This window comes from Larus michahellis, chromosome 10, assembly GCF_964199755.1.
Source record: "Larus michahellis chromosome 10, bLarMic1.1, whole genome shotgun sequence".
NCBI classification, from domain to species: domain Eukaryota; kingdom Metazoa; phylum Chordata; class Aves; order Charadriiformes; family Laridae; genus Larus; species Larus michahellis.
The window spans coordinates 10278448-10305880 of record NC_133905.1 but is presented as its reverse complement, the minus strand read 5'-3'; the positions used below and the strand labels follow the sequence as shown (position 1 = coordinate 10305880).

At 41.3% G+C, this 27433-nt stretch overlaps 1 protein-coding gene across 3 annotated transcripts in view; it reads right to left on the bottom strand.

Moving 5' to 3' along the window:
* TAFA1 (TAFA chemokine like family member 1) overlaps positions 1 to 27433 on the bottom strand; it is a 238786-nt gene that overhangs the window by 35940 nt on the left and 175413 nt on the right. For 2 of the 3 annotated variants that reach the window (XM_074602427.1, XM_074602428.1), the window contains one exon: positions 14041 to 14181. In XM_074602427.1, coding sequence (XP_074458528.1) covers positions 14041 to 14181 — 141 coding nt within the window. The remainder of the gene's footprint in view (positions 1 to 14040; positions 14182 to 27433) is intronic. The other variant, XM_074602429.1, reaches the window with a different exon arrangement.

The following is a 27433-nucleotide window of genomic DNA, read 5'->3' as shown; positions in this document are numbered from 1 at the left end:
GCAGAGCAGGCTCACAATTTGCCTTCTGACTTCCCAGGATCCGCTCAGCCAAAACAGCCTGAAGGTGGGAATTGCCCACAGCTGCTCCCCACCGGCAGCTGTGGATCAGGAGCCCCTGAGGACGTGGTCCCATCACACCGGAGCTGGATGCTCTCATGCAGGGCTCGTGCCAAATAGGAGCTACTGGTTTTGGAAACTAGTACAGAGCAGCGGGAGGCTGCCAACACTAACTTCCTAAAGGTTAATACTTACAACTACATTTTGGCTGGTATTTTCAAAGCTGCCTAGAGGGAATGGATGCCCAGTCCCCATTAATTTTAATAGGAACTGGGCAGGCACAGTCCTTACGAGGCTCTGACTATTTCAGCCTATTACTGTTGGGTGACATAAGGTTTGATACTGCAGGAGGCTGATTACCTGCTGGGAGCACTGAAGCTAATGCAGCTCCTATATTTTGGCCTGAAAATTGAATATGCAAAATGCATGAAGAGTGTGGCGATGCTTACCATAAATAATGAGTTTAAAGTGAAAGTGGTTCACATGGAAAGAGTCTAATCCAAAGCTTGTTACAAATGAGCATTCCTGATTATTTCAGAAATATACTGATTCGATACAGCCCACACTTGCAGGAGTTTTCACTAAAGGCTTTTGCATAAAGGTGGCTACATTTGGAGTGCAAGCTTCTAACCTGCTTTGTCAATTTATTCCTTCTATTAGGAAATTGTATCAGCTTTCAAAAGGTTTTCAGTGCCAGTAAACAGTAACAGCAGAACACAGATCTGGGTGGTACGTAATTACATTTGAATTTTAGGAATTTCAAAACCTCCCCCATTCATTTTTTTACCAAACCTGACTCTACACAATACAATTAGACCACATCCATTGTAACCACAGGTCATTTCTGATCATAGTTTCCATCCTGCAGTGTTTTAATGAGCAAACACAGATGGGAAATCTGCAATCTCGAACTGATACTTCTTGCTAGAATCCCCACTTGTGGGCACCAGGGGTCATTTGAAGAACACAAGCCAGGTAGCAAGGCTATAATTTACTTAATTTGTGTTTGCAAATGGTTTTTTTTTTCCCCGCAATGACCACACAGAACTTACACTGTTTCAGATGGATTCTGCAATACACCCTCATTATCGCTCATCCAGGGAAGTACAGCACTGCCATCTCCGACGGATAGAATAGATTAAAAAAAAAATCTAAGTCAATACTTACAATGGAGAATTAATTGGTTCCACTGCTAAAACTGATTTATCAGCACGTTATTGCAAATAAATGGATAAAAAAAATATCCATGTTGGCCAACCAAACAATAAAAAATTACTGTATCAAATAAAGTCAAATTGTAACTGAAGACTTCAAAATAGGATGAAACTTTTCCATATATCTGCTTGGCAACTTTTCCCCTCTTTCTTTTATTAGTAAATTCACAACATTGACAAACCGTTTTTGTTTTCAAAAGTTGCATTTCAAGAACGATCACACAATCCCCCCAGACTTTACCCTTTAGTTGGTATGAAATGCAGCTGCCTGAACACTAATGTGATTTGTTTGTTATAAGATCTTTTTTTTTTGGCCCAGACTGAATCAATTCTTGCTATATTAAAGACAAAGCGTATATACAGTTGTTTGCATCTCTTAACACGCGAATGAATTCTTATGAGTCTGCTCTACAGCTCTTTTTCTTGGCTTATGTCAGACTGGGGTCTGTCCATTCTTCACTAGTATGCTGCAGTATTATTTTATGAAATAACACTAATTTCTTTACATTTTCTGGGTACGTCAAAAGACACTGGAAGTCTACAAAACTAGCTGGCATCCTACTGGGAAGCTGTTGCCAACCTCCTCTAAGAGTTAGGACTGTTCTTCTAATTTCCAACCTACGTCTAGTGATGGGGAGTTTATATCTATTAAATCCTCCACTGTTTTCTTAGCCTTCATTCCTGGTGCTCATGCACTGATCTGACAGCACATTCATTTGCCATCCTTCGCTTTGCCGCCCGACAACTCTTTTCTCTCAATAGAGGCTGCGAACTCTGCTGAGCAGCCAAAGCCTCTCTCCACACCGGGGCCTCCAGGTTAATTCACCTCCTTTTTTGAAGCTGAGTGGCCAGAACTGCGCATCCATCCCAGGAAAGGACCCGTCACCGTGCTACCCAGAAGCATTACGCATCTCCCGCTCTGCCACAAATTCCTCGCCTGATTCCCTGACTGACATCCGGACAAACCAAATTCATCACAACACACAGACGAACAAGAAATGAACAGCACCAGTGCAATAATGAGGCCGGGACTTTGCTACTGAGCTGAACCCCAGAGGAAACACAACCTGTCAAAAACTATACGGATTTTCTCCTTTACTACTTCGTTCCTGTGCTCTGTGGTTCAAAGTAGTGCTCACCCTCCTCTCCCCTGTCCTGCTCAGAGCAATGGGTATCTGTGTCCCTGGCTAACGATCTCACTAATGGGATACAAGTGTTCATTACACTAATGGGCTTTGTTTTTTTTATTTAACAGGGACTACAGCTGCTCTTGTTTTAAAACGTGTCCATCCAGTTAGCTATTTTCAAGAGGAGGAAAGGAAATTTCCCAAGGAAACAGAGTTCATTTTGTATTTGCATAACTATATTACATGCAACCGCATTTGATGGTATTTCGTGGAGGGGCCTGAAGAAAAAGGACAGGGCACTTTGTAATAATAAAACCAATACAGAGATATGTTTTCTACTCTCATTTGAGTTAATGGGAGATTTGCCATTGTCCTCAGTTAGGACGGTGTCATTTGCTTCTCAATTTTGTTCCTGAGTGATGGTTTGTGCTGATGTTTCACCTTGCTGTTTGTGAGTTCTGGGCACATTAGGAAGATAAAAAAAAAAATGTACTGACCATGCACATGCATCTTGAAAACTCTGCTGTATGCTTGCTGCCTAGGAACTGTAATCAAAAGGAAATGATTACACAAGACCGCATATTAAAAACAATCCATCTGCCTGCAGAACAGGTTTTATGTACTAATGACACAGGACAGAATGCTTAAATGGTAGAGCACAGCTCCTTTCCACACCGCTGTCTTTTGCGTGATAGTTTCAAAAGGGAGAGGCAGCACTTTTTAAAAATTATTGAATTTTGGCATACTACATCAGCACTTGTGCTTGCTTAACCTTGAGCAGTTATTGTAGTAAACTGAATGGTCTATGGAAACACCTCCCAGAAAGGAATAATGCTTCTTTTTTTGAGATACTGGATTAATAAACTGCTTTCTGACACCTATGTATAGGGACCCGTTCCAAAACCTGCAGGCTGTGTACGTGTACTTCCTCGGCACAAAGTCTAAGATTTGAAATAAATCCCTCACTTGACATGTACTTACTTGATCCCTAAATGTAAGGCAATTCTGCAACGTTAATGCGTGAAAATCACCCAAAAGAGGCTAAAGAGACTAAAGGGCTGACAGACTGCTGCGGGGTTTGGGTGCTACAGCTACCTGGCGGTATTCTGAGGGGAGGAACTGGAAATGTGTCTGTGATCAATTTTATGGATAATCAATCCTCTGAAATCAGTTAAACACTTCTTGACTTGTCCGCCTCTAGTTGCAGTTGCCAGATTAATTAATGTAATTCAACACAACGGAGAATCCCAGTGCTAAATAGTGACTCTTATTTGAACTCACTGCATCAATAAAAGGATTAACGAAGTGTATTCTTACACAGATTTGGTCCTTGTCTCTTTAAAATTTCAGTGTGTAATAACTTCAGGTTCTTGTCTCTTAATTTAAAGAGAACACACTATGTAGCAGCACTTTCCATTTTTACTTAATCATCCACTTCTTTTGTGTCTGAATCCTAATCCTACGAACCACATTCAAGCCTTGTGAACTAGCTCCATGTTTATAGATAGAAGGTAGCTTCAAAAGAAAAGAAAAAGACTTAATGCTTTGCAATACTCTGATCACATATTTTCTATAATATATTAGAGCCTCCTGTAGACAAGCAGCATTTCACAGCCCGGGTGCACTGAAAATACAGTATCCAATGCAGAAAAAAAGTATGATGTGAGCTTATGCAGAATTAGCCATCTAGTAATACGGTCCTTCCTGGCAGAGATAGATTATCATCTGAATTGCTGCAGAGGTTTGGTGTAAGGGGATAGAGCACAGAAGCTAACCTGACTTTAATGTTTCTCTAAGCTACTCTTGGCCACTGATTAGCTGAACACTGGTCCCATATATTCCCTAAAGACCGTGCGCAAGGATTAATAGCCAGTTGCCATTCTGTTCATTTTCCTAGACTCAACAAACCGTGTCCTCATTTGGCACAAACTAGCATCTCACTGGGGATTTCAAGAGCCAGTTTACACCAGCTGAAAATCTGTCTCTGGGTGTCAGTCCGCTTTTTGAGTGCATCTTAAATACTGTGCTTGGACTGCACACGTGCGCTTTGTCACACAAGACACAGAGAGACCCCGTGTTGTTTTAAAGGCATGGTATAAAGGTTTAAGCCTTTTGCGCCTAAGACACCACACATCCTGTATCAGCTGGCAACATCACTCCACGCAGATTTAGAAAGTGGTAGCAAAGCTCTTTCTCTCGCTGCCTTGCTGCTGCCACACAGGGCAGCTACAGGCTCCACACCTCATGGTGGCCGTGATGGATGCGGACACATCAAGGGTCTTACACACAGGTCCCTCCCAGATATCCAGATCTTACTCTTCTGAGCTACTTCTGTGGCACCCCCCCAAACAAAGCTTTTTGGCTCCGACACACCTCTGCTCACCCCAGCCTTGTGATGTGCTCTTGGACAGGCTTTTTCCATCTAGTTCCTGACATTTGGAAGTCTCTTCCTCAGCATCGCTGAAGATTTTTTCCCCCCCTACAACTACCATCTGTAGATTTGCAGATAGATTTGTCGGGTTAGCAGACGGCTGCTGCCCCCCTTCTGGGCTAATCTGGGCTGGCGCACACAAAAGATCTGTGCACACAAAAGCTGTGAAAACCCCTTCTCCTGGTTGCTCTCCGTGCTTGGCCAGGCAGCATGCCTGATCCTCCTCCCACCTGAACTCACGGGGCTCACCTGCATGGTCTTACCTGTGTCTTCACCCCCGCAAGGGAATTTTCTCTACTTTAGGCTTTTTCCCCACCTAGGTTGTGCTTCTTTTTGCCGGCTACCCTCCATGCCTGCGCTCGCTGCCTCCAAAACCCTTTACCAGGCTCTTTCCAGTGCTGTGATTAACACTTAATGCTACCTATAAGAGGAGAAAATTCCTACTGTTTTTCTCCTTAACCTCTAGCAGGCTTATTGCAAGTATTTTAGAGAAAGGTTACTTTCTTCTGTATGGAGGTGAAGTAATTATATGTTCCTGAGTGTCTTCACACTGCTTCATGGCCGTGCTGTTCTCTAATTTCACTGTAAGGCTGCTGCTTGTGCACCTTGGTTGGCTGCGAGGGCTCTGCTCCCTCTGTGTCGGCACTGAAACCTATCAGCTGGAGCCTGGAAAAATGACCACCCCTCACGCAGATGGAGATAGTGCCATGACTTATGGCTTTTTTCCCCTCTTAAGTAGAAAAAGAAAATGTTTTTTCTGCAGAAATTGGGATTTAAGTGAGCTCTCTGCACTTCATCGGGGTGGATTAGTCAGCTGTTGTATGGGTTTGATATTAAAAGGGTGGTTGCTTTGCTACATAGGAAACCGCAATGTCAATTGGAAAAGAAAGAAATATAAGACATAGGTAGGGAGATAAATTATAGCCGAAATGAAGATGTACTCACATAAACCCACAGTCAGATGATCTCATTAGTTGTACCATCTTCACACCAGAAAGACATCATCATCCGTCTACTTCTCCCTAATGCCTGGCAGATGTTTGCATGCGGCACAAACAACACAGCCCTCGCCGAGAAATGGGGAAGCGCCTAATTCAGCAGCCCTCATTGCCGAATGTGGCTCAGGTTGGCTACAAATCTGACCCTCGCATATCCTCCCCCTCTGCACCTTAATAACTGGAAACACACACATACGCATCTGAACAGCATTTTGATGCACTGCCCATGGCAGAATGACTCTACAGCATGTGCACAGATACACACACACACACACACATATATATATATTTGTAGATATGCTTGTTCAGGGAGAAGTGTGGCCTCTCGGCTCTCCCCAGGTTGCTCACTGACGGTCTGGGTTCAGGAAATGCTACTGTGCTCTGACACAAAAGCTCACCCACCATCGGCAGGGTCAGGCACATACCTCCCATCTGCTCCGTTCAGCCCCTGCCCTGCAGACTAGAAGGCAAACTGGTAACGAGAGCCGCAGTGCTTGGTAAATGAACTAATTACTCTGCGTCGTCACTGCCAGTTTTGCTTTTGCTCCCACCGAAGTCAGCACCTCTCAGGATCTGGCTGCAATTTCAGGGTGGCTGCAAGGGCGATTCAAGAAGACACGTTTCTGGACAAAAGCAAAGTCTTAAAATATTCCACTGCACAGTTGGGATTCTCTCTCTCCTTCTCCTTTTTTAATAGCGCACGTGACACGCCGTGAATTTTTTTTGAGCTTACTAAATGGGTGTCAGTGGGGAACAGCTACATTTTTTTCCTCCTTACAAATGAAGTCATCTGAATTCAGCAAATCAAGAAAATACGAGTCTCCTGCTTAGTTCCAGTGGTGCTGCAGAAGGACGGGGTTATAGATTTTCCCAGGAGTGTGGAATAATTCACCAAGCCTGCTCGTTATTCATATAGACAGTGCATTAATAATATGGGACCCTGAGATCTCTTCTTATCTAGGCCGAAGCACAGCTAGAAGGATGAGAAGCTGACTCCTTGGATTTCAAAAAGCATTTTTCCCCCCTTTCTTCGAGAAATAAGAATTGATTGAAAGCGTTTTCACAGAGTGGAGAAAAAAAAAGGCTTTCTGGTGATACCACCTAAAGTACACATTAGATAAATAGAAAACTATTGGCTTTGTGACTGTGAACCGCTTTCACTTGATGTAAGTGCTGATAGATACAGGATTATATCTAACAAAGCATTTACTAAGGACCCGACCCAAAGTCAATAGGAGTCTTTCATTTGACTCTACAGGGCTCGAATCCTGCACTCACTCCAGGGAGAGCCAGGAACTCTCCCTATGTCCCTCTGAGCGGTGGGAGTGGGGCAGCACGGGAGCTGTGGGAGGGTGCGTGGGCTGAGGGATACGCTACACCTCTGGGCTGCAGGAACACAGCACCCTTGAATCGTGAATGCTCGCCCTACTGTAGGCATCTTATCCATAATTTAAAAAATAAAATAAATTAGCTCATGTCAACAGAGCGGCTGAACTCGCTGTCTGCCCAAGGCGTGACATAGCAGGTATGACCTTTTCGTTTGCAGGTCCTGGGTGAGAGACAGGAGGGCAAAGGCCAGCAAAGGGAACGTGTGCTGATGAATGCTGTCCTCTCTCTGCTCCCACTGCCGCACATGGAAACGTAAGGATGAGCGGTACCAACCACCCCGGAGCATGACTGGGGAGCTGTGAGGTGCTGGCCCAGAGGGGCATTAAAAGTCACAGTACTCTCATCAGTCACTAAGACTTATCTTATTTTGTTAATGCTGCCCTGATGAAGCCTGATGTAAATTCACAGGGCAGCACGGTGGCTAGTGATGGATAATCCTCAAACTAATAGAAATCTGAAGTATGTATGTACATGCACCGTAGTGTTTCATATATTACCGAATGATTTCAAACTTGATGTGTTCCAAAGCCAGTCCTGTGAGAAAGGGAAATACTGGATTCATTTCATTTTATTGTTTTGTATCAGTGAGTGATTTCCCTTTCCCCTGATGCATGACGGGTATAAAATAGGACAACAGCAGGCCATGGAGAGTTAAAACACTAGTCCTGCTGCCTCACAGCTAACGCTTCAAATCCTCTGTTGTGTACAGCATGGAATCGGATCATCTCAGATCTCTGCAGAGACCTTTCTTGCAGGAATAACTTAGAGAGAGAGATATCACACAGCACTTCAGGAGCACCTTCCTTTTTCCTCATTGGTTTTGACCAGTGTTAAAACCACCTCATTTCCTGAAAGCACCGGCAACATGCACAGCCTGCATGAAAGTCCCTTTGTGATGGATTTCAAAAGCCAGTGCAGGTGCTTTTCTGATATCCCATACTCTGTGGTCCAACAAATTTCACAGATAATTGTGCAAGAAATATTGAGGTTGCCTCTGAAAGAGTTTAAAAAAGACTAGAAGAAGACTGAAGAGAAGGGAACAAAAAATTCAAGCATTAAAAAAAAAAGTGTGCCTGAGAGCATCATTAACCATAACACAGTAAACTACAGTATAGATGAACAAATATATTATTTAAAGGCCTCGAAGAACACACAGACATAACCACCTGCTGATTGTACAGAAAGGTTCAATATCATTGTAAATGATACGGTACAAAGCACATTATTCACAGCGTAAAAGTGACAGTATTAAAATTATAAATATCTTGTATTCTTATCACATTTTTATAGCAATCATGTGAAGTATTAGAACTGAGAGAATATTATCAGAGCTTTTCTGTTAATATTTACTCAGTAACTCCACAGGCTCACTTGGCCTCTGTTCCCACCTCCTTCACTGGCTATTTGTCCTGTTTACCGAGATCCTGGGAGGAACGTGAGCAGCCGCTGCAAAGTGCACTGGAAAGTAAAAGTGTGTGTCCTTACAGGGAATGGGAAACTTCCAAATAGGAGTATTTTTGCATGCCTCCAACTAGAGTGTAGAAAAGGTGGAGACTCCCACATCCGACCATTCATGTTGTTTATACTGAGTTCAAAAACGAACGGCTTAAAAAAACCCAAAACAACAAACCAAAACAAAGAAATAAATTAATGAAGTGGACACAAGACTCTTTAGCTAATGGAAGCAGCCAAAGAAAACTGCAAGCAATGTGCAGACCAGCCACAGAGAACAACACCACGATGTAAGTGCATTAATCAATTTACTGCTGCCACTTGCTCCTTGTTGCTCTCTAGCTCACGCAGCCAGCTTTATTCATGCTGCAGAACAACACTCAGAAAGGTGACATCAATTTTGCATGAAGATTAGGTCAATGAAGAATAAGAGGTGGACATTACAGCCCTGACCCAAATATGACAGCGTTGGTACAAGCTTTACATTTGATACTGTCACAACAAAGGTATTTTAATGTTATGAAACCTCACATGATGCCACAATCTGGTAGAACCACCAAACCTGGAGCAGTCAGCAGCCATTTACGTGAAGAAAGTGTCTTGGGTTGTAAAAAAGCAAAAACAAAATAAAAACAGCTTTTGTGGCAGCACTGTGAATGCAAATCCCCCAACAGTATTTAAATATTTTGAGAATATGCTGAGTACGTGTAGAAAACGTTCAAACAGCAATTTTAAAGGTATTTAAAAGCCACGTTTTTTTCATCAGAATTTCACTGTGCTCAGTGTGTTCTGTACTGAGAAGGAAGATGGGGCAGGAAAAGAAAGCTCTGATGAAGTAATGAACAAGATTAAGGATAACTCCACATTACCCATGAACACCAGAAGGAATGTTGGTCCCACTTAATGTGAAAGTTGTACTGGGAATGGTGAAAAATTCTTTAAAAACCCAAATATCTGTTTTCAAAAAAGAGAAATATAAGAGGGTGTTTTTTCCTTTTTCATTTTAGTGTATTCTTCAGTTTTACGTGGAATAACAGAAAATTAAATTAAGAAACAACAACTAAAATTTTGGAGCCAATGACTGATCTTTATTCACAGGGGTCAACAGATTTCCTAAAGGTTGTGGGCTTGACGCCTGAAAGGACAATCGTCATGTGGCCACTGACCCTATCAGGAAGATGCAAGAGAACTTGCTATGAAGAAGCAGAGGACATTACTGGGAACATCTCTCTTTGATAACCACAGTACCAGAAGGAGAAACCAGTTAACAAAGACAAAGGAATAAAACCTGAACCCACAGGAGAAATCATACCAGCCACGCGACAGCTAGCAAGGGGACAAATCCCAGCTATTTTTATGCTGACACCCGAGTGCCCTCATAAGCCCACAGAGCCTATTGCAGGAGGAGGAAAATTCATGGGCTTCTGAAATGAGGAAGACAAGCTGTTTGTAAGCACAATAGAGAGGGAAGGTGCGAATTCAGAAGCATGGCTAAGAAACCTTTGCAGAAATAACCTGCACGTCACACACAAAGTGTCTGCAGTAAGAGGAAAATGAGAGAGAGCGGGTCCATTAAAGCATGACGCTAGAGGGGTCTGCGTGCTAGTCTGAGATGCAAATTCGAGCCATTTGGTGTCCCCGACCATCTCTGAAGTGGGTGGGCAGGACGGTAGATGAGTTGCTCTGGTACCTTCCGACAGCCGATACACATGCTGTGTCCGAGAGCACTGCCGCGGGGTGGGTCAGTACCCCTCTAAGCTGCACAGTCCCTCGTGCTCGGGAGGCAGAGGGCTGGGGAGTCCCTGGACATGCTCGACACTGCTTTCCCCCCAAAAAAAAGGACCCTCTCAAGGTGCTGTAACACACATGAACTAAACCCATTTGGGCCTTGCTCTGGAGAGGTATTTGGGCAAATGGAGGAAATAATAACAGCCATGACAGAGAGCTGAACAGACTGATGCCCACGCTATGAGCTACAGCCAAGTGACATGCAAGATAAATTGTAAGGAGGGAAGGGAGCATTCAAATCATCCTTCAAAAAAATAAAAAAAAGACCTTGAGGTAGTGAAGGGACAGAAGAGGCAAAAAACCAGAAACTGGCATCTCTGTTTCATGACAAGATTTTGCTTTTGTTTTGCTCTCGCTGTTGCTACTACATAATTCATTGGTGACTGAGGCAGGTTTTAGGACAGCCTCAACTGAATGAGCGGCAAGGAATAATTTCTAACTTCAGAGGCTGCCACAGCCTGGACTCACTGTACTTTTTTAAGATGAGGCTCCAAAGAAAAAGTTTGCTGGACTTGTCAGGAAGCAATCCTTGGGAATACACAGCAACTTCCCGCCCTTCACAGTACCAATAACACATACTCAGCCTGAACTTCAGGCCGTTCAGGAGAAGGATTGCATATGTGCATCCCAGGTACTGTGACGGCGTGCTGCCCAGGATGAGATCTCACAACAAGAGGACAAAAGGACCGTTTATCACTCTTGATACTTAATAAAAAGGTTAAGCTGACTTCTACAAATAACAGTATTTTCTCTTAAACAGAAAACAAAGATAGCTCTCCACACAGTCCCACCCACACAGCCCAGCTGTGTCCTGGAGCAATGGCTGGTAGAAGTAGAAGGCAATGCAATCTCTCCTCTGTAACGTGAACTCAAACTGTCAAAGCATCAGTCTTGATGAGGTGTTTTCTGACAAAATTGGACTGAGAAACACCAAAAGCTTGATTCTGATCCCATTGAGTCACAGTTTAGCCAACAGTATAAACAGGGAAAGAACTGAGGTTCATCTCAACTAAATAGCCGTCAGGTGGTGATTGCTCAAGGCAATAATCACAGATGGGAGTCAACCTGCTAACATGGGATCTCCCAGTCCTTGTCACCTCTCAAAGGCAATCAGTCTGTTTGGCTGTGAGTGTGTTGCTGTACCTGAGCATCCATGGGTTTTTAAGTAATGGATCCAAGCAAGCTTTCTTAATGATAGTTTATGGCTTGTAATCCTATACAGTGTGAGATTAAACAGCCTTAACCCTTTCAATACGGTAGGCAAAGAAGGTAAAAAGTTGCAGATGACCTTTTGAAATGGCTTAATGCACAAAACAAACAGCAAATCCCAAATCTTTGTGGGAGTTAAAGTATTGACGTCAATGGGACTCCCATGGGAAGTTTTGGGAGCTTTGCCTTAGCAAGAACAGAACCACTAAATAGGTCAAAGTTTTGGCTTAAAACAGGTCAGTATGTCAAAAGTCACAAAACAAAGTCTGGGATAAAACAAAGGCCAAGGAAAATGCCCCTTCTGTTAATTTTTACAAGGAGCATATTGGGCTTTTGAACTGTTCACCAGCCATCTACAAAAGAAGCTATGGGCTGACTACAACAACTAAACTTGAAAGGGGAAGACATTCCTTTGTAGTTCAGGTTTGCTGGCTTTGAAGTCACTGTGAGTCTTACCAGTGACTTCAATGGGACTAGCTTTGCACTTTTATATTAGTCATTGTTTTATCCTTACTCCTTTCAAAATTCCAGACAATAACATTTCTTTTCATTGTAATCCTGACAGAGCAATTAGGCTCCAGTCCACACCTGCACCCGACTTTTTTTCTTAACACAGCATTCTTTGAGGTCCTCTTCTCTGAACAGAATTATGAGATCTGAATTAATGGTGTCTCTCTGCTCTATCTCGCGCCTCTGTTTTTCATGACCTGCTGAAGAACATGAAATTCTTCAAGGCTTGTACAGCTGATCTTTGGTTCAGACCAGCTGTGGGTTTCACCTACAGTTTTATGAGTGTGCTTAACAGGAAAAGAAAAGCTTCTTTTTATCAGGGTAATTAAGCAATAACAGAATGACAGAATGTGGATTAAAGTGTAATCATTCACAGATGCATTCATAGCGTGTTTTTAGTCACGAATTCAGAAGCTGAATCGCATTCCCAATGCAACAAGCTATGAATTACTGCCTCATCTCATAATTTCAAAATTTGAAAGCATTTTTTAAATAATAAAATATTTTCTTTCTATCCTTAATCTATAAACCAGATACGTACACACCACAAATACTTGCTGAGAACACATGAGATTCTCATTCCTCCAAGGCACCCCCAATCTCTCATGTTTTTAGTGTTGACCGTGCAAGCCTCAGAGCCTCGTCTACGGAGTCCACTGCGCCCACCAATACTCCTGTCTAACTTAGGGCTACAACTGGACCAGCCCCTGCTCCCTTGCTACTGCCTTTTCAGGATGCGATGGAGGAAAGGTACCCAGAAGAAACCATTTTTCCCAGTGTTTGCTTGTACAGCTCCCCCTCTCACTCACTTGGGGGCAGGCTGAATGCCAAATGACAGACCCCAAGAGGAAACATCGGGTGCTTCCAAAACCTGCAGCTACACCACCACCCCTGGAAGTCCAGCTGTGGGAAGGATGAGGAGAGCACAGGGCAGAGCCCACGGCAGAGCCCACCTCAGCTCTGGCTGAAATGACCCCTGGGGTCTTCAAAGCACCTTTGGGCTGTGGGATGGTATAAAACAGTGGCACCAGATATGTACCATAAAGAGTAGTGAGGAATTTCGATGAGATATTCTGTTTCACAAAGCTGCTGCACAGAGGGATTCTGCAACACAGAGACGCTTGTTTGGGAAGGGTAACTAATGGGATTAGCACCACTTACTCCCCGTCTTCTCATGCGATTTATATTTTGCTAAGCACTTCCAAGCCGTGGCTTTCTTGACGATTGCTCCATGGTTTCACCCTGCAGCGGTGGCAGCGGAGCCCCAGAGAGGAATACACGCTGTGGAGCTAGACCCGATATGAAACCCAGACACAAATAACACGGTGTTTTTCTTTCAGCGAAAAAATCCCCATGACAAGAAATGGCACGAGTGATTTCAAAAGATAAAAGATTTTTTCCTAGCTTTTTGCAATGTTTGTTACAGGACAAGACCACAGGATTCATTTATTTATCTTTTTTTTGCCACTGACTAAAATGGCGAATTAAATCAAAACGAATGGCTGTTGTCTTTCGAAATATTTATGATTCAAAACTAATGTGGCAAAGGAGGGAGGGGCTGTGAAGTGACGCAATTTTGTCCAGTTATTTATTAAGGGCTCAATCCTGCCACAGAATCTGTTATATTTATCTAAGTGCCTGTACTGTACTCTCCTTTTTGGGAGTAAATCTTAACGTGGCCCACGTGCACAGAACCGTGTGCTAAAGTAGCAGGCAAGGTGGTGTAAATGGATGCTTATGCTTTATAGTTTTTCCGTTTCGTTAAACAGAGAATACAACAAAATTCCTATGCAGAATCTATAAACTTAAAGCTATTTACTGGATGGTACACAAACAGAGACATATATACAGGAGGAGCTACTTGCCATCAACACAGGAAGGTCTGTTTCTCGTAGTCCCAGCCACTTTCCCAGGTAGACAGGAGCATTTTACTGTTTGTGATCTTTCCTCAATTCGATTCTTATTACAGCATCTGTGTGCTGCTATAACTTCACACGTTCCTCCTTCTGGCAAAAAAAGAAAAAAAGAAAAAAAAAAGAAAAAAAGAAAAAGAGAATATTGACACTCTGATTAGGAAGAGCAGCAGTGGCTAATCAAAGCACCCAGGCATGCTCCTGTCTGCGTCTCTGCACGGCTTCTATACAGGTGGGATTACAGCGTCATTTCCCCATTATGCGTGCTCCTGAATAAGCCAGGTGCTGCTATACTTCAATTTTAATAGGAAATGCAGATAAATGTACCTCTACAGTAGATACAGCTTGCCTGTCTTATATTAGAAGCTTCCCTGACATCAGCAGAATTTTTGGCTTAAAAGATGACGGTGTCAGGGTCTAGGCCTGAAGCAATGTAGGTAACGTACTACAGTAAATGTGCAACAACTGTTGGCTGGTTTTACGCTTGTAATATTGGAGGCCACTTCCCTCAAATATTCTCTCACACAAGAACAGGGGCCAAGGGAATCCATCTAGAAATAAGCCTTTTCACTAAATATTTTGATTCTATGCCAGTACTCAGCCCTTAGGGGATGACAATCAGCCTCTCCAAATTACAGGATGGTCCAACACCACTTCCTTTTGCTACCCCACTCGCTAAACTGGCAGTTTTAAGGCAGGAAACCTTCCGATTGTGTGCAACATCACCAGGCTTGTCTTCTCCCTAATCGTTCTTTATGAACATTTGCAATAGTTTGATTAGGTGGAGAACACAAAGGAGTAACAGACAGATAGATGGTGGCTTAGGGTTTATGAATAGTCGGTGTTTGTGGCATATGCTACGCACAGAAACAAAGCGTCAAGTGTATTATTGCCATTCACCTTCGCAGTGCAGTGCAAGGAGAGGAGACACGGGCTTATGCACTGCCCAGATAATTTCTTGATTCCTCTGTTCAGATTGTATTTAGCTGATAATCACCAAGTATTTAATAGTGCCAGTCTGTTCCCCACACGTATTTGGCTACTTTATGAAATTGCCGAATAAATTTGGCAGGATTTGTTTAAACTTAGCACAAAACATTGTGCACAGCCTATTAAGGATCAGAGTGTGCAAGAAGGTTTGTGTACGAAGGGCAGGGAGGAATCTCCCTGGACTATATGTTGTTAAGGTCACATGGTGGTGTGCCGTGAGGTGGACCCACAGTACTCAGTGGTACAACAATGACCAATGAAGAGGGACTCTGCAAAGCGTGGAAATGTTTTATAATATTAAATTTTCAAACCGCTGACCTTCCAGGGTGAATCAGCAGATGAAAAACCTGTGAACATCCATTAGGGTAAATGAGCTGAGGTTGCGTGGTCATGGGGTTAAGCACCAACGAGTTTGCAAGCCTGAGACAAGACTAACTCTGCAGTAAATATTTAACTCATCTGGAGAGAAACGCTGCTTCATGTATTAGTTATTAGGTGCATTTGGCCTGCTGACACAAGCTTTTTGAAAGCCCATAGATGCCGCAGAATAGAGATCCCAACAATTCAGAAAGCCATCATCTGACAAATGGTCTTTTAAGTGTCTCTTAGGAGTAAGAGGAATTCTGACAATCAACTCAGCCCCAAATGCTCGTATTTTTCTATGAAGTAATTCTTCAGATAAACTCCCTGTTCCCCCATCCAAATCATATTGAAAGCAATGAAAAGATTCTCATTGGTTTAATTTATCTTATGGTCATGCCCTAAGAGAAGAAAGATTTGTGATTTTATTGATTGCAACCTCAACAATAAAGATAATGTACGCAGTAATAAGCATTTCTAATTTTAGACGACATAGTCTGTGTGGTAAATATCTGTGAATATGCTAAATGCTTTATTTGCTCTATTAATTTGCTATTACTAATAACCACATGAGCTAGTCTTGCTTATTTGGTTATCTATTCAAAATAATGGGTTGTGGTAGATGAGCTTTATAACACCTTTAATTGTTATGTGGAAGCTCGAGTTGCTGCGGCAATAAAGACTTCAACTCAAAGTGTATAGTTGTTTAGGAGTGGCAAAACATAATGAAACTACAAAAGCAATGAAAACCCACTTTTTTTTTACCACTAGACAGTTAAGTACATCAGTTGAAACTTTTATCTGCATGGACTATAACTGTAATGCAAATAATAATAACAATAATAAAAAGACCTTTCCCAGAGCTGACACAGAAGAAAAAATCCATCTTACATGGAGGAAGTTGTGCATGTTACACACCCGGTTTTCCTGGAAAATTTATTACGTGGGATCAGATTTTTCCATTAAAGCACCTTTAGCCTATGAATGATTACTGGATAGCATTGCATGCAATGTGTTTTACTGGTATATATTTCACAACCGTGCAGATACATGTTAGACTTTTTAAAAGCTATATACAAAATGGGGATAGAGGCTCCCAGATAAATACAAATGGACACAGTGAGACTAGGAAAAAAACTCATTGAAAAAGCACACTCTTGATTACGTTATTCACAGAAATATATAAACCACAAATATACTGTGTGTGTGTGTTGCAACTTAAATCTGTATTTCAGCTGTGCAAACGAGGAAACAATTTAGAGCAGGGAGAGGAACACGAATCAGTCTTCGGTTCCACTGAAAAAGAATTAATATGTTCACATGTAAAAGTGAAGTACCTGTTTATTCTGTGATTCTTAATTTTTATTTCCAACTCTTTTTTGGTGGGGAGGAGGGGGTTGGGGGGTAGGGAAGCGCCAAGAAATGCTGTAATACCAATATCTGAGGACTTCTGCTCCTGAGCCAGTGATTTTTTTCTCAGTCGTTCTTCCAGATTATGGGAAGACCTGGCAAGATGTTACAGTGCTGGGAGCCCTGAAAAAAATGTGAATTATTGACCCGATAGGCTGTGAGTGCAGCAAAAGTTTAAATCCTTGTCACAAAGAACAGAAATGTCTTTTTTTTGGAATTTTATGGTCGATTGAGCTAAGGTAGCTTCTTGCTTTGTTTCCACAATAACAGCCTCATCCAACTCATTGAAGTCAATAGTGGCTTTGCCATTGATCTTAAAAGGAGAGGGAAGGGCCCTAAAATCCTCTAAGTAAGTGTCTCCTGAACGTTTTGTTGACAGTTACATTTCATGAAGTGGCCGCTTGGTCCACCTGGTAAGAAAGATAGCATACTTTTTTTTAATTCCCTCCTGCCCCAAGAAAATAAGAAAAAAGACTAGAAATTAAACAGGAACTTGCAAATCAGGAATAGCTTTGCTCTTTCTTCAGGAAGCTTCAGAGATGAATGAAAATGTCCTAACATAACTCATATTCTCTTCACACAAAACTTGACAGTGAGAACAGCTGACCCTTTCTGAGTGCTCAGTTCACAGGATGCCCTGAACTTTGCCCGAAGGAAATGTGATGCCTACACCGAAGCAACAGGGACGGAATTGGCTGCTGGGAAGGATTCTGGGATGCTGAAGATGGCAGCTCTCTGCGGCATGACGACTCTGCTCATATTTCTTAGCCTTCTGGAAGTCTTTGTTGTGCATAGGCTTAAAATGTGAAATGGTAGAAACTGTGCATCATGCTTACTGTAGAACTGGGACAACTTTTTGTTACTCCTGCAAATGGTTTAATTCTAATTGGAGGACACTAAACTCCTGAAAACATGTTCATTTTTGTCTCTGTTATAAAGCCACCTTGAGTTTACAAACTGCAGAGTGAAATATTTTATCATACGTGTGAGCCCACTGTGGGTGGCTGTGATTTAAAATACCTAATCACCTATAGGGTCTGAGTGCATGCCTGCCAGAAGCCAAAAAGCCATCTTCTAGTCATCTCTGGCTTTTATGTCCCTAACTGAGAGGTAATAACAAAAGCATATTTTGCACTTCAAAATTATAACTCGCCTCTCTATTCTAGCCAAGCCTGAACTTATCAGTAAACAAACATAAAAAAGGCAAACGGCAGTACTGATTTGTGTTATACATTGTGGAAGTCATTAACTATGACTCAGGTAGCAAAACTTATACATTCTCTCTTTGACAGTGATGACAATTTAATAGTATTTGACTCTGCTGAGTTACGTGGAGCATCCTGCAGCAATGAGAGAGGTTGTTTATCAAAATGATAAACATGTTTTCATTTTCTCCTTGGCTGCATGTATGTGATCAGAAGTCTAAGGCCATCAAGAATTCACTTATTCTGGCCACCAGGCAGACATTAAGCTATTCAGGACCATCTGTGCTTGAAATGAATTCCACTTAATGGACCTTCCTAGGGCAGGTCAGTCATAATGAATGCACGCGTGCATGAATGCATGAGCAAAGCACCGCTTAGGTGAGACTTCTTGGGTTGTTTGGCGGAGGCGCAGACAGTTGATAGATAAGATATGCCTTTCTTTTTGGGGTCATACGCCCAGTGATTTTAGAATTCAGATCCTCTGTTACATTTGCTTCCATCTCATTGCCAATGCACCACGCAACTTAATCCAGTTGAAGGTTCTTGTAGGAACTTGTTCGTGTTACTTGCAAAAAAATAGTGATACCCAAACAACTTTATGAGCTTTGCTGGTCAAATTCTACCCTCTGTTAAACCATAAGCAACACACCATGGGAACATGAGCAAAGGAAATCATATGGACCAATTCTATCGATACTTCAAAGAGTCCATTAGAACTATTACTGGTTTTCCTAGCTCTGTTTATTTTCAGAGACTCAGCTAGACAGTCTATGTTCCAGTGCTGTCATCCTGTTTGGGGTCATACACCCAGTGATGTTATTCTGATAAATGCTTAAGTACGTGCAGATGTTGCTAGACCAAGGAGATCACAGAAAATTTTAAAGAGAATTGAGGTTCTTTAGACTTCAAGCAAATGTTTAACAACGTGACAGTAAAAAAATTCTTCAGACACTTGAAGACTTTCTGAAAAAGTGCCTACAGAAACTAATGGGTAAAAAAATTTGCACCCTTGCCACCTCATGTCTTTGTATAAACATTCTAGAGAAAGAAAAGGCAATCATGTGATAGCCATTTTTACATCTGCTAAAAAGAACGCAGATTTGGGGGCTGCAGTTTGAAGAGTTTGCAGTTTGAATAAGCTTTGGAAACTTCCCAGGTGTAATTAATACATTCATAAGCTTTAATCAAAATGTTTATGCCAGCTAATGTGCCAGAACTACAGACTACACTGCGCTCAGGGGAAAATACTATACTTTACTTTAAGAAATAATAAGCCACTACTATGTTACTTACAAAATAACATTTTTGCTTCTGACGGGAATATGTAACAGATGGAAAAACAAAGTCCCATGCTACTCCAGGAGCCACTTCATAAGTGAACAAATAAAAGACTCCTCATAGTCACAGTGCAATTACACTCCAATTTTTGTTTTACATATAATTCTCTGACATTCTGTATCTGCTCCAGAGGGAAAAGGATCAAGCCTACGGGATGCATTTTTGCACACAAAGGAGTGCGCACTTCTGCGCATGGAGAGTGACAATGGCTGCAGAGCCATCAGACAGGCTTAGGGTTTGCATTCATTTTTATAAGCTTGAGGGTAACTGTGCCCCAGCTGCCAGAGGGACACCAGTTCCAATGACGCTACAAAACTGCTGAATTTGGCCCATGAACTTTTAAGTAGCACAAAGGTACCATGAGAAAATGGACCCAAGTATAAAAAGTTAGCATTAAGCTATAGTTAATTCTTTCTCATTATGATAACTGATACAAATAGATTCATGGGCTACTCATTATATATGGAGTTAAAATAATTGTGGGAATTTGTAACGAACAGCACATGCTCCGCAAGCCTCCTGGTTATATAACGGATTTTTTTTTGCCCAGTGGATCAGAATAGACTGCAGTGGTCTGTTTCCTGAATTTACATTTATGTTTTCATTAATATTCAGTATTTTCATTGTTCATTATATGGGATATATATTACTTTCAGTTTGGGAAGGCTCTATGCAACTGCAGGAACATAAGCGATTCCCGCTGTGGGTCATTAAGTTTTAGGTTGGGATATTATTTTCTCAAATGGTGTTGCTATGAAAGGGTTCTGCAGACACAGGGTATCCCCTCTAAAGAAAACGCTTTTTGTTTACAAAAGACCAGAACAAGCGGTTCCATGAGGAGTGCAGCTAGTGAGATTTGGTTTCCCGTGGATTTGCATCTTATGGCTCATTTCAAACTCCTATTGAAGCTTCTTCCAATGTCGAGGTCACATAAAAGAGTACTCGTGGAGCTCACAGCTCAGCCGGGAGCCCACGGAACTCTTTCCTGGGGGGTGGTGCGACATTCCCGTTGCGTTCGGGCCCTGATTCCTGGATCACTGATACAACAACGCTATTTCTAGTAAGACCAGAAGAGTTACTGTCTCCCTTCGTGTTGACCCAATGCACACTCGGTCAGAGTCTGGAGGAGAACCGCTGGACAAAGGAGGTCAGCTACAGATGGAAATTAATTTCATACTAAGCCTAATTTTTGAAAGATTCTGAAGGCAGAATTTGAAAGCTAAGAGGGGCAATGTGCATTCAGCACAGGCACCTCTGGTTATTTATGGTGGTATAAGCTAATTTTCTAAGACCAGTTTCAACACAAAAGGCCATTTCTACGAAATCAAACTTTTCTACAAAAATCCATAACAGAAGAATTTCTAGAGGAAAACAATATCTTTAAAATATTTTGTTCAGCAGAATGTTAATATTTCATTTGAATGCTAACTCTTTTTTTTTTTCATTTGTATTTTATTTCCCACTCAGTATAATAGGGGAAACAGAGATATGCAAAGCTCTAATTAGCACATGGATTTGTAGTCTTTTACAACTTTCTACTAATGCTCCCTACCATCAGCCACAGGAGGCTTTTTATCTGAGAGATTTACAGATTCTTATACTTACACACAGAATAGACTCTGATCCTCAAGAACTGGTTTATTCGCAGAAATTAAAAATAAGTATTTTTTGTAAAGGAGAAATGGCACGGATTCTACTCTTGAATTCACAAAGAAAACCCAGAGCACACCAATGTATGAGATGTGGGTGGATCTAGGGCAGGCTTATGGATTTCCATATCAAACCAATATACACACTAGAGAATAGGTCTTTCTACTAAAGAGCCTTGCAAATTGATCTCCTGAGAAATTTGCACAGGACCTTATTCTTATGCATATTAAAAAAAAAAAAAAAATCTCTTAAAGATGAATCAAAGAGAAAATGGTATCCAGAAAAACAAGGCAGTCTTCTAGCAACCACTGCCTCTGGCACACGGCGTCTCCGATGGCAGCGCAATAACCAGCTCGGCTGAGGCATTCAGGAGGACAAGAGGGCAAGAGTGGCTGGAGAGGAATGCTGATGAGGAATTTGCTTCTAGCTGTTACTGAAGCAGAGTTATGGGTAGTTTTAATTATGATTTTGCACGCACGTGTACAGTATACCTAAACACAAAATTGAGAGAGTTTATGAGAAAATCCCACGTGCTGTGTGTGTGTTGTGCTGGCCCTGACAGACAGCAGAGCCCAAGCAATCAGGCAGAGCTGCCTGTAGAGGACCGTACACAAACCCCATACGTTTGATTGCTTTTTTTTGTCACAGGGAGTATCAAAAGTGAATTGTAATAGGTACTATTAGCATTCGTGTATTGATGAACTACAAAAAGCAGATATGTAACCCACGAGGCAGCCGAGAATCCAATGTTCTCTTAGTGGAGGTATCTTCAGTCTTTTAATGAGATTTTTTTACTTCAAAGGGAGATCAACTTAGAGCAACTTTGAGAAATGGAGGTTAGAAATTAGAAGTTTTGGTGGGATTTACAGCTCTGGAACGCCATTGAGAGATGTATGTGAAGAGACAGGACTTTGAAAACTCAGAAAAAGAAGAATTTATCAATCAAAGTAACATATCAAAAAGTAATAGGTATTATGACTCTAAATTTCATCAACTTTCAGTGAGATATGACACTCCTAAAGGTCTATATCACTTGTAAATGGGATTTTTTGCTCTAAATGATGTAGACCTAAGTAAGGCTGAGCATGAAATCTGGAAGTATCTTTAAAAAAATCTTGCCCTTAGTCACTTGGGTGGTTTGGAAAATTTAATATTTGATTTGTCAGAGAGGATAAAAAAACCAGTTTGGGCAAAATAGATGTAATATGCCTGCATTGAAGCAGTGCTCCTCCTATAACTTAAACTGCAGGCAGCAGTATAAAACTAGAGATTAAAAAGACCTACTACGCTATTCTGATCACCACTTTGCAGCTGCACAATTCTTCCCCAGAACAAATTTTCTAGGTAACAAAGCTGTGGAGAAATGAACATTTGTGCTGCTGAACAGAAATGAACATTTCCAATATTGGCTTCTCCGGTTCCTTGCCAGAGCACAGGGAAAATCCTAAGTGGAATTAGGCCTGAAAACATCCTAGCAACAAAATTTGGGTGAACCACAGAATATAGTTCTTAGGGCATCAAAATGTTGTTCTTCTAAATGCTGCCAGCAAAAGGCATCCAAATGGATGTTAAGTTAAATGAGTCTTAGAAAAGGCACGCAATGAAAGAAAGACAGGATAACTCTCCTTTCAGATGGAATAATTAGACTGGTAAGAAATATGTGATTTCGGCACAGCTGCTGATGAGAAATGAATATAGAAGTGTGCATGAGAAGTAGGTACTAAGAAAGGATTTAGAAATTATGCTATGTCAACCATGCGAGCACTGTTTGGTCCTGACAGAGTCTCGCTCTTGCCCAACAGGCTCTCCCCAAGCACCTTGATGTTTCCAGTTCTCTAAAGCCGCCTAATCCTTTTATTAAATGCCTTTATCTTCAGCCTACTCTCCAAATTGGGAAACTTTATTACTTTTCCCATCAGCCTCAAAGGAGACCCAAAATTGCTTATTACACTCATAACTTTATTGTTTCATGAGATACACGAAAATCTCACACTTTGAGGATTTCTGTTAAATATTCACAAATAAGTCTACTGCTTACAAAGAAGATCAGCAATAACCAACTTTAAAATCCAGGCTTTCAGTCGAGACAAAATGATGGAAAAGCAGAACAGTGCTGTTCTCTACAGTTTGTCTTTTGATACAATTGCTGCAGATAAATTCATCCCCAGGTAATTTTACCCACTAAGGTGATTAGCCTATGGAGAGTCTATGATGTGTTTACTGAGCAGAGTAACATAGTTTATGGTAATACTCTTGTCATGCTTTATAAATGTGAGAGGTGGTCTTTATGAAGTAGTTAGATAAGGGGTGGTGAAAGTAATGTGATCCATAAAGAACGTACAGTGATGAAGAGCTAGGATTGCAGAGATGCTATAGACAGGCTGATATGGAGAATTATACCCAGTGCAGAAGCTGTGTTAATCTTCCAAAGAATGGCAATAAATAAAACAACAAGGAAGAATGGGACTAAAAGAAGTTGGCCAATGTATAAAACTAGGATGTTAGGGTGGGATCAAAAAGACCATGTTTTGAATAGGATGTCTTACAGATGAGTTGTCTTGCTATAGTGGCAGTAACATTTTCATCAATGGGGTTGCCCATCTGTTACGAAATCCACAAAAAGGAAAACAAAGGACCATGAGTTACAGCACGTGTAATGAAAATGTCACTGTACAGGTGCTGTGTGCCACGCACGGCAGCAGTAAATTCTATACTCTGCTGCAGCTAAGCAATGTCGAGCAATCATTTCTCAGTCATTTTTCAGTGGACAAGTGTGCACATTATCCCACCCCATAGATTCCTAGAGTCACTCACACCGTGACCACTAGCAGCTGGTCCTACATTTGAGTAGAAAATGATACCTTTTCCAGGAACTGACTGTACGATGGCACAGAAGGGCAGAGGATGGAAGCGAAGGAACACAAGCAATCAGTTGTTTTTGCATGGAAAGTGTTTTACACTGCATACATTATCCATAGCAGAAGAACCTGGTAGTCTCCAGCCTAAGGAATTTATAGCACACTCATTACTGAACTTTATTTAGCTTCAAGCACAGTCAAACACTTCAGTAAATGTTACAGACTGGATATGTGAACAGCAATATTTTAATTTTCAGGCTACTATACTGTGGTTATAAATTAACGAGTTAAAAAAATTCTCCCTCAAAATAAGCTATGCCATCCAGACCCAAGCATGATTAGCTGTTTTACAACTGGTCAGGACCAAACTACTTCGGAGGAAGAGGGAGGGAAGCAGAGGATGATCCGGGATTCAGACCTTACTGTTCTCAAAATTTAACACTTCATTGTGGCCACTTCTATGGGAAGCCTTAGTGGAAGGGTGGCTGCCTCCTCCTCACCAAAGTTTTAAGGGAGAAGACAATGGCAATATTTTATTTCATGATAAATTTTGATTCCTTTTATTTTCTTCCTTTTGTTTCAATGACATGCACCTCAAAGAAAAGGAGTCTGATTTTCTCTTTTCCCAAAAGCTCCCAAGACCTCCTTTCCCCTACATTTTCCCACAGTCACTATCCTGAGCTGCCTTTTTTTGCATGAGTCTCCATGTTTTGATGTCTCTCTCCTCCCTGTTTCTGTTGATGAGCAATATTTTATTTCCTGTCACCTTGATTTGCTCTGTCTTTCTGCTCCAGCTCTCAGCATACAATTCTAACTGTGATTTATTCTGGTTCCCCTCTCTCTCTCTCTCTATTTTTACCTTTTTTATGTAACTGCATTGAATGTTTCTCTCTTTGACAATTTCTTTCTCATCTCTCTTGAAGCTCCTGGTGAACAACACAATGCAGTACTACCTCCTAATAATTGATCATCTGGCTCCTGCTCAGATTTGTACTGCTTCTTTGAATACATGTGCAATTCAGTTCACTCTGTTCCCTTATAATATGAATAAAAAGGACTGCATACTTGAGTGGAAATACATGAAGTCTAGCGAGCAAATAATTTCCTACTTTGAAAGCAAGGTGTGATACATTACAGCATTGGCTTGAAATTCATATTAATTTATTTTTTATTAGTTAAACAGCAGCAGTGCGCTGGGAGTTCTGTAGTTAGCAGAACAAAGGAGGCCAGGCATAAAATACATTTATTTTTCTCTTTCCTGTTTACCCTTGGTAATGATCAGTATTCATCCAAATACTATCTCTGAGAATCTGGAGTAGGCTTTTTAAAATTAAAGTTGCTTTTTAAACAGATTTTTTAAAATTTTTATTTATTTATTTTAAATTGACACTTCATTGGCAAACATCAATAAATTTCAATTCAAGATGAAATCCCTGTGTCTCAGGGGGGGTTATAATTCATGTAACTCAACTACTTTTTGATTTCCAGTTTCTTTCCTGTACAGTACTACAGACAAGAAACATTATGACACACTCATATCCTCATCAAAAAGGGAAAGCATCTTGAAAGCTGAAGTCCAGACAGAGAAGGAAACTGGAAATTACTTGAAGTATCTCTCTTACCATCATGGAGCAGCCGTTTTACATTTAAAAAAAAATAAAAATCAACTTTTAGTCCAAAATAAACCAAACAATATTTCAAGGCAATCATGCAAAAGAAACAAAAATATGCATGTGTCCTTATGCACATACTGCAACTTCCTAAGGAAAAGCAGCTCGTCTAACGCACTGCAGATGCTGTGCCAATTGCCAACACTGCACGCAAATGGTTCTCCTTCCCTCAATTCTTCTTAGGCTTGTCCTGATATACGTCCAGCTTTCTCTGCTTTCGAGCTTCTTGGAAAAACATTCTTTAATTCAACCCCAAATGTTTTGCTTCAGATAGCTCAGGTTTAACTGCCATCCGTGGGGCTCGTGCATCCGGAGTGCGCAGCTTCAGGCGAGCCCCACCAGAGAAACTACCCTAATGCTCTGAACCCTCACTTCAGCTACCTGGATTTCCAATCTTGAAAGTTTTGGATAATTTTGGATATAAACTGGACTCTCATTACAAACAAAAAAATGAGAAATGACTGCAAACTAGAAATAGGGCACCTCTGCCAACTCTTTCTAATAGAGTGTTGGAAATTAGAAGCAGAAGAGGTCATCTTGCCCAGTCCTTTCCCAGTATCAAAATGTTTCCCTCTGCACACTCATGAGCATCTTGCTCAATTTATTTTCACATTATTTAAGCAATTGGGCTTCTGCTGGTGCAACAGGGGATCCTTTGAAGATACCGTCCTAGTGTTTAATGTGATCTACCATTGGGCTGAACAGCAAAAAAACGTTCTGTGTTTTCTTTTGCTCAGTTTTCCTCATTAACCCTAATTGTAATGCTATGACCAACTGAACACAGCTATTCCCTATTCTATGTTTACAGATGTCAGATACGTTTTAGATGGTCATCACATCCCCCATCATCATTATCACCACTTAGCCAAGCTGTGCATTTGCTGCTTCTCTTCATCTTTCTTCATAAGCCTGCCTCCATCACCTTAATTATGTCTATAGCCCTTCTCTGCATCATTGACATCACTGGTACTGATGTTTTTAAGCTTCCACTATATAACAATAACATTATTATTAACAGTGATAGAAATTCTGTGCTCTTAAGTTGATGACTATTATTATCTCCATTTAAGAGAGGAAATCTGCCCTATTTTCCCAACCCAGCATTTATCTCTAGTCTGCCTTTCCGTACTGATACCTAAAACGTAGACAACCAACGTGAGTTGCTCAAGTTTCAAAAATATTTGAGCATCAGTGTATAAACTACCAGATACACAGATATCTATTACTGCTTAGGCACATAGGCACTATGGAGATAGACAAGGAATGAAAAACAAGAGATAGACAGAAACAGAGACAGATGCTATGTAATAGAAAATCTAGCCAACAGTCTGAGTGTGGAAGAGGAATGCCACATCTAATTGAAATGGCGCTCTGTGCTTTCCAGCAGTGTTCTCAACAAGGAGAGAGACTATTACCTCCTGCTCTTTGAGAAAATGCCATCACTTTCCTATTTTTTTTCATCCCCACTGTAGCAGCTAGCAATTTTCCAGCATTAATACTTGAATACTTCTTTTCCCCAGATATATTAGTTCACATTTTTCTAGTTCCACTCACATTATTTCCTGGGCCTACAAATTTTTCTGATCCTTTTTATTATGAGTCTTGGACTTCGGTGACATCTGTGATAACACATATTTTAGTATCACTGGTAAAGGGGCGGAGGCTCTGTTTCCTATGAGCCACAACCTGGATAAAGCAGTCCCCAAATATTTATTTCAAAACTTGAAAGGGATGATGAAAGTGATTTTTTGCTTGGCAGAAAACTAAACTAACACTTGCAATGACTCTGTGGCCCAAAATGGAGTAAGGGGAACAGAGTTTTAAGCCCAACCCGCTGAGATATCCAGCACTGTAAAGATGTGGG